The sequence below is a fragment of the Homalodisca vitripennis genome, chromosome 6 (assembly GCF_021130785.1).
Source record: "Homalodisca vitripennis isolate AUS2020 chromosome 6, UT_GWSS_2.1, whole genome shotgun sequence".
Lineage (NCBI taxonomy): Eukaryota > Metazoa > Arthropoda > Insecta > Hemiptera > Cicadellidae > Homalodisca > Homalodisca vitripennis.
The window spans coordinates 164,238,013-164,246,670 of NC_060212.1; the positions used below are offsets into that span (position 1 = coordinate 164,238,013).

An 8,658-nucleotide genomic window follows, 5' to 3' on the forward strand; every position below is an offset into this window, starting at 1 on the left:
AGTGGAACATATTTTATCATACGATGCAATATCTTCTCATAGACTGATACATAATCAAAGCTACTACTCAGCCAAACTCCACGAAGTAACTCCACCATTATCAAAATCGCCGTTGCCTATTTATAAATGATATTTCATACAAAATTTTAAGTCCATAGTTCTCGAATTGTCGTCGTGTTGACAGAAAAATATTAATAAACTTGTAGCCCCTTGCGTTACAAGCTTTGCTGACGCTCAGCCAATTAATTGCTATAAGATAGTCTATTTATAACGGCTTCCTCCTCCTCCGCTACAAGTAGAAAGGCAACCATTTATATCCATAATTAAAATCAGTTGTTATTTATCGGAGAAGTCTAGCAACATTCCTGGGTTATAGCACTAGATTATGAGGGCAGAAGCTTAGAATACGTAAAACCCCAGTCTAATATCGCTAACATTGGTAGCATAATACAAAGTACCGAGTTGTTGACAAAGTCTAGCAACATTCCTGGGTTATAGCACTAGATTATGAGGGCAGAAGCTTAGAATACGTAAAACCCCAGTCTAATATCGCTCACATTGGTAGCATAATACAAAGTACCGAGTTGTTGACAAAGTCTAGCAACATTCCTGGGTTATAGCACTAGATTATGAGGGCAGAAGCTTAGAATACGTGAAATCCCAGTCTAATATCGCTAACATTGGTAGCATAATACAAAGTACCGAGTTGTTGACAAAGTCTAGCAACATTCCTGGGTTATAGCACTAGATTATGAGGGCAGAAGCTTAGAATACGTAAAACCCCAGTCTAATATCGCTCACATTGGTAGCATAATACAAAGTACCGAGTTGTTGACAAAGTCTAGCAACATTCCTGGGTTATAGCACTAGATTATGAGGGCAGAAGCTTAGAATACGTGAAATCCCAGTCTAATATCGCTAACATTGGTAGCATAATACAAAGTACCGAGTTGTTGACAAAGTCTAGCAACATTCCTGGGTTATAGCACTAGATTATGAGGGCAGAAGCTTAGAATACGTGAAATCCCAGTCTAATATCGCTAACATTGGTAGCATAATACAAAGTACCGAGTTGTTGACAAAAGAGACCACCTGCAAGCAATACCATTCCACAATCTTTAGATGACTGAACGTGTTCAAAACATAATTTAAACACTTGTTGGATGACAATAGTACGAAGGTGAGAGTACGATATAAGGCACTTGTCTACACTCTTGTTGACAGACTGCAGGGGAGTGTGAAACAGTAGCTTTTACGCATTTTGCCTACTTCTACTTTTTCATCTTTCAGGTACGCTCAATCAGGTAAAATGTTCTTAAATGTTTAAGTTTAAGAAATTACTTTTTTACTCACATCTAATATATTTATAAGGTTTATTTCACATATCTTGATTAAATATAAGGTATTTATAGAAAGAAATTAAAACTTAGTTATACAAACCGTTTGAAAGTATAAGTTTGATAACGATTTAGCATATTTAAATTAGGAATTGTCGCTGTTTAATATGTTAAAAGTTCCATTGTATATACTCTTTTGTTGTAGTTTAGAATTTATTTTCAACATTCTTATCTCACGGTTTTTTTTACCTTATTTCGTAAATAGATATTGCATACAAGATAGGACTGTTTTAATTTAAAATAAATTCCTTTGGGTTTTATGCGTACAATATATTTTGCAAGCCAGAATCAAGCGCATTTTGTACACTGCGCAAATTACTCAATAAGGGTTGACCAGATGACCTGTCATGTCAGATAACTGTCATAATCAGTTTCTAATTAAAAAAAAAAAACTACACACGATTTAAATTTAGTTGAGTTTAAGTTATATGGTTAAGAACCTTACGGGATGACGAGTGTAAGAAAGGCTGTCCCTTAAAAACTATGAATTAATAAATTAATAACAACTCATCCCTAGACACAAGTAATAATTTGGAGATATTTTAACAGAATTTCATAGGGATATGTTACGTGAATATTAATGAAGTAAATTGTGTCGACTTTGACCTTGATTTTGTTATGCTGTCGGCAATTTTAAAACATATTACGCAGACAAATATTTAGTAGTTTTTTGATAAACACTAGCTCTCATTTCACAGCATTTCAATGGCATTCTAATTTTTGTTCTGTATTAAATCTTTTTAAACGGCTACAGTTCAAATTGAATAAAGATTACATTAAATAATTGTTTATTTTAAATGCAATCCCTTTTAGTAGACACCATGGAGTGTTTAAACTTAAGACTTTATTTTTTACTAAAGGACTGGAAATAATTCATTTTTATATAATAATAAAATTTTGTGACGCTACCCACATTACTGGAAAAGGGGTCAGTGATATTTCATAAAGTACCATTATGCTTTTTTAACTGTTAATATGGAAACAAATGAAAGATTTGGTTTTACTCAGCTGAAATAAGCTTGCCACTTGTAGACTGAGTTAAAATGATAAATTTATCCAGAACCCATTTCTGTATAAATCCAATCGCTTGTTCCAGAATATTTTCATACCTCTTTATTCTCGTTTAGCTGCTTAAACCAATATTGTTAAAAAAAAGAAATTAACATTCCGTAAAATTAAAGTAAACACAATAATATTGTAATGTTCATATTTATTATATATTTTGATTATTTGATACTGAACACAATCCATTTAAGTTTGAGTATAAAACTTTAAGATTCAAAAACTATTTTATAGAACTTGTTTTATTGATCAAATTACTAAATATATACGCAATAAAAATGTAAATTGTTTGAAAAATATGTTGCTTTTCACAAACTTTTGAGTGAATATTTCCTATATTAAAGACAGGATCCTCTTGCCTCTATTCCTTAATGAATAATTGGGAACAAAACACTGATAACTTAAACTTATACCGACTTTCCAGAATATTCCAAGAAGTATACGATGCAAGTACTACTACTTGGCTGCTTCCTCCTTCACGTTGTGACAGAGACCCTTGGTGCGGGTCTGTTAGTTTATGTTCCTTGCTACGACTGGACTAAGATCGACAAAAACGACAACACATACAAGAGAGAAACGTGGGCGTCTGGCTATAGGAATCTACACCAGAGAGGAAGAAATGACGTGTATGTATCGGAAAACTATTAAAGTTTAACTAAAAGTAACCTAAATTCATCCAAACGGATTTAGTATCGAGTAATGCCAAAGTAAATTTATGGTATAGATCTATAAAATTGTATTTGTGCTCGATTATATCTGATAAAGACCAGACACCAAAAACAGACGCATATCAATAAAAATGTATACAATATCAAATATATCAAGAAACAGTTGCATATGTTTGTCATTCAAAATGTACATACTAAGAGAAATTCGGAATTTAGATCTCAATTTAAATATTTTTTTCTAGAACGAAAACTTTTTTATTGTTTCGTGCTCTGTAAAATTAGATCTTAAATTGGTGTTTTTTCATCTGTTGTATCTGCATACTATTCACTCTAGGTTATCAGTAAATGTGGTCTTCGTAACGGAATTAGCATTTACTGAATTTGGATTGAATACAGTAAAACATGTATATGTAATTTTGCCATTTCGGAATCTATTATTCCATTTTGAACCATGTATTTTTCCTTCATTTCCTTCATTGGTGATAATTTTATTACCATTTGCGTATGTGAAAACACAGTTAGTTTGATCATTTTCTCGTATTGTAACATTGTTCTTCTGGAACTATGCAATGAGGTACATTACCATCAAAAAGTTATCAAACTACTATTAGACAATTATTATTTAAATCTGGTTCTGGGATTGGAATGGTCGGATACTCGACTGTAATGTCATGTTTTTCTCCACATTTAACTGTTTTAACATTAATGACCGGCCTAGGCGAAATGTTAATTAATTTTTTTCGTATTGTATCATTCTGTGTTTTTAGGCCTACCACTGTGTTTTTTTATTTATTTGAGTGAGCGTTTGACAATGTCGTGATCGATGTCGAAACGCGTCACGCTTAAGAATATAATGGATTGCTTTAAGCTGTGAGTACATAATATAAGATTTACTATTATAACAGATTTAGTCTAAAACAATCGCACACGCTTTTATAGAAATAAAGTCTCAGCATATTGTTACTACCACTGCTCCTTGATGAAGCAGAATAATACATTCACTTGTGCGATTTGCCTCTTGTGATTTTTTGCCTAAAGGATCGTGCTTTAGAACGTCTGACAGTGGCATGACTTCTTGTCTTGACTGCGCATGCGCATTGGTTCTATTCCTAGTTCAGATGTCTCATTTAACTCACGAAATATAATTTGTATAGGAAAATAATCGACCAGTTTGTGAAGGCTAAAGGGATACAGTACCAGCACGTAGGAGTGGTCTGCGAGTTGACTGTGGTCCACATCCACATCGGTCTCTACTGGATAAATGACGCAGGGTCCCCTGAATACCCTGGGGAGGTAGGCATCCTCAAACAAACGCCCAGACACTTCCAGTTCTACATGCGCACCACGCGGCGCGGTCACAGTGTGGAGTACAGGATACAGTTCTATGGCCAGTACTTCATCCGAGACCACAGCAAGGCGCAGGCCACCTTCACTTGCATCGTCGTCAACAAGCTGTTCACTCAGGATCTGCAAGACAGGCCGGAAACCGGGTGCAACTATATAAGTTGGCCCTCGGCATAAAACGTGTGGTTTAGCAAATTGTAAATATACTTCAGTTTTTATTTTTATTACAGTATAAAACGTCATATGAGTATTATGTTTGTAATTTCCAAATAGATTAATCTTAAGATAATAGTTTGCAATTCTCTCTCAATTTGGGTCTCTATCCCCCTCCCTATTTTGTACGAAGGGACCACACGACAAATATTAATGAAATTACAGATGGAATAAATTATGTTACATCATGTGTTGATTATCATTCACATGGCGAATTTATTAATAAATCTGATTAAACACATTTTGTACTATCAAATGTTTCTACATCGGCTGAACTTTTTGTTCAATGTTAAAAATAAACGCTGATAGATATTAAATTCCCATGGGGCTCCACACTGACTGTAAATAAAAACTACACATAACGAATGCTATCTCTCTGAGTGTACCGCAAGGGCTGTAAAATGATAATCGCCAACAAGGTCTCTTGAGGTCTCAGTTTACCCAGGGAACAATTCTGTGTTTTAGGATGTCTAGGGATATGTTATACATTTTCTAGAACTACACAGAGTTAATCTCCACGGCTTGTGTCTTGAGTGAATGCGATGTTTCCAAGATGAGGCCTATTTTCACAGCAATCACCCAACATAGATTTTAAAATTAATAATTTGTTAAAAAACTTTTTTTTAATAGCACTGAAAATCACTGAAAAAGAAACAATATGAATAGTAAATGTTATATTTGTACAACCGCGTCAAATTAAAAATGGTTATTTACGGACAAATCTCATTGTTAATGTAATAATCTTTAGACAAAATTCAAAAATAACTTGTGAAAACAAATTTTAATAATTGTGAGTGTTGATGGCCGAGCGGTCTCTAAGACGACTTTTATTATCAAGAACATTGATCTTATACTGTGTCGACTCTCTCTTTTATTCTTGATAGGGGGAAGAATAAGGAAATTATTGTAATGATAAGTATTAAAAATAGTTTATATTATTTACAGAATAACTTAAATGTTGTAGTGACATTTTAGTTAGTTAAAACTATTATATTATATTTTATTTTATATACCGGGTGTACCACGAAGAGGTTTAAAAGTTTAATTTTACATTACTTGCCCATTTATGCACCGAACATTTTCAAACTCTACACAGTTCATTAAATAGGTTTTAAAAATATTCTGTGATAATTTCAGCTCTCTAGCTATTGTTTGAACAAAATGGTGGCATTTTGAAAAAACTATATTTTAAAACCAGTAAAAAACATAATGTTTGGTTTTGTAAAATTATTTATTGTCATATTCTAGAGAAATAAAACATTTCAATGAGAAAATTAGAAGATAGCCTAGTAAAAATCCTATAATTACAGTCCACAATTATTTGAACTGTAATCCATCTACAGCGACACACTGATAACAGCGCTTGACAAATGAATCGTAAGCTCTTACAAAGAAATTCTGCTGTATGCGTAGAAGTTCCTATTCAATTGATTGTTTTAATTCCTCATCAATATTGAAGCTACGAGTTTAAACTTGTTCCTGTAGGATCTGGGGATCGGTGTGGTCAGTCTAAAAAATCAAATCACAACCAATCCAACGGCTATGAAAATTATCATTTAGTAATCGCTTGACAGGATTTGCGAAATGAAGAGGAGCATCATCTTGTTGGAAGATTGCTTGATCTATTTCTGGAACCGTGCACTGACATCATGACTCAGTAAAATACTTATAGTTAAATAATATCACTTTACATTCAACTGAGTGTATAAAGCCGATTTCGGCATTGACACGTACAGTAAGATATTGGAACACAACTATAGCAGCAGCAGAATATAAAGAATGAATCAATATTTGTGAGATCGGAGCGCAGGTGGCTCAGACATGTTCCAACATACTCAAACTCTCCGAGGATGTAGACACCGAGGCGTCACTCCTCTCAATGCATCTCAATGCAATCAATGATGTCATTCACCAGTCAGTCTTGTGCTATGAAATAACACCATCTCCACTTTTTTTTGTTTCACAATTTCATTTTGTTCAATTATTATCTGTTTAGAGTTATCCACAGATTAAATTATACTTTGATTACGTCATTATCTATTCATGTACCGTTGTCATGGTTCGATTTGTAGCCCTCAGCATGATTTATTTATAGTATAGTAAATTACTAAATAGATCTTGGGCTCAGTTTGGTAACAGACATTTTTGCTAAGTGTTCCCATGAGTTCAATTACAATATGCTAATTTGGTGTACTAAATCTATCTAATAGTGTCTAAGATGGGAAGAAAGGAGAGCTATAGCACCACCAATCTGATATCTAATTATCAAATCCAAAAGTCAGAAAAACAATGCGCAATACTTGCAACTTTACAAATTCTGGTTTTACTGAATTTAAAAGATCACTGGACCTAATTAACTAAATTAAGAGGTACCTGGACCTCTTAGGAAGGCAAGAAACAATACTAAGCACTGCACTGTTGATGTAGCGGAGCAGCCCGAAAAATATAGATATCCACTAAATGTGAAGTTCATGTTCACCCTACAAAGGCTCGGAGTAAAAAGAGCGAGAGTAACCCACATCCTGTAGATACTAAATAACGGAAATTGTTATTCACCGAAAAAACTAATAACAAGTAGAAAAATTAGAAGCACCCAGAAGCAAGGTTCCTAACTAGAATTTGCAGACGCCACATCCTTCACCTCCACCCCGGAGAATGAAAACAATATTTTCTCAGAATGTTAAGGAAAGGAATGAGAGATTTTTAACTACATAAACTGGTATAGCCGGTTCAAAATATCTCCTGTACGGTCGCGAAGAGATCCACACGCATAACGGCTACCATATACTCGTATTCCAACTGACCACTCTAGTTACAAAGGAAACTTTAATTTAAGGAGGCGGGAAGAGAGAAACCTTGTGGCGGTAAGATTATACAAGAGGAGTCTCGTACTCTCAGTGGCAGCGTATGATTTAAAGGTCTAAAATCTTGACTGAGGATGGATTTATTCTTTTTTCACAAATAACTGAAACACTTGGTGGTCACAGGCACCATCAACAAATTTCTTCATCGGAATCCAAGGACCACTTAGGCACTTAATTGGAACCCTGAATGGCTGGTGGGACCCCTCAAACCACCAGGAGACTATCACTTCAGAATTTAAATTCTTATTATTTTTTTTATGGATTGGAGGATTTGTAAGGATGAAGAGACCACCTCAAACAAAATTAAAAGTCTGAACAATTGACACCCATTATAATATCAATAAACCTAAGCTTGTGATGATAAGAGAGGTAAAACCCTAGTGCTGGCACAAAATCAAAAATGGCCAGTAATTTTCTCCCCCTAAGAGATGTCTGAAAAACATAATTTAAAGTTAATAATTAATCCCATTTGCAACAACTTAATTTTTTTTTAGTTAAAATTTTGTTACAGCTGTCGAAAAGCGTGCCTAAAATAGACTTTAAGGCGCAAAATAAAATGCTTACTCATACATGCTTTTTTGTTGTCACATGACAACATAGCACGCATATTATAGAAAATATAATTAGAAGAGTACACAAAAAGCTAAAAATATAGTTGAAGAATCTTTTAAAACCCGATAAATAAAATACGAATTAGAGTTCCTGAGCCTTGTGAATATATAGATTAAAAAATACAAATCCAAAGAAAACACGATAAATAGAATTCGCGCGTGAGCGCGTGTTTTTTTGAAACTGTTTACAGTGAAATATCAGATCGAATGATTAAAAAGCGTAACTATTAAATGAAAATATACTATTTTTTCTGCAAAAATATAACGGGTAACCTACATATACAATGTGATTACACTGTAAAGATGAAATAATTCTGGGAAGTCTCATAAAATGATTTTATGGGTAACACAAGGATGAATAAATAAATCTGTCCTTTCCCATTTACGTCTTTCACATCCATCTTGTTTTTATTCTAGATTTAATAGTTACGTCCACAATCTAGCGACTTTTAGACAAAAGGAGGTCACCCCTCCTCATTTTGCAGGCAAATTACGGCTA

General features: G+C 33.9%; 1 protein-coding gene across 2 annotated transcripts; it reads left to right on the forward strand.

The window, feature by feature from the left end:
• The first annotated feature begins 1,173 nt into the window (after positions 1-1,173).
• Positions 1,174-4,765, forward strand: LOC124365291. Of its 2 annotated transcripts, none has more exons than XM_046821261.1 (3): positions 1,174-1,290; positions 2,884-3,085; positions 4,282-4,765. In XM_046821261.1, exons 2-3 carry the CDS (start codon positions 2,904-2,906, stop codon positions 4,646-4,648), a joined length of 549 nt encoding a protein of 182 aa, XP_046677217.1. In that variant the 5' UTR covers positions 1,174-1,290; positions 2,884-2,903; the 3' UTR covers positions 4,649-4,765. The 2 variants fall into 2 exon arrangements, with proteins under 2 accessions (XP_046677217.1, XP_046677216.1); XM_046821260.1 differs by having other exon boundaries at positions 1,182-1,304.
• The last annotated feature ends 3,893 nt before the right edge of the window (positions 4,766-8,658 follow it).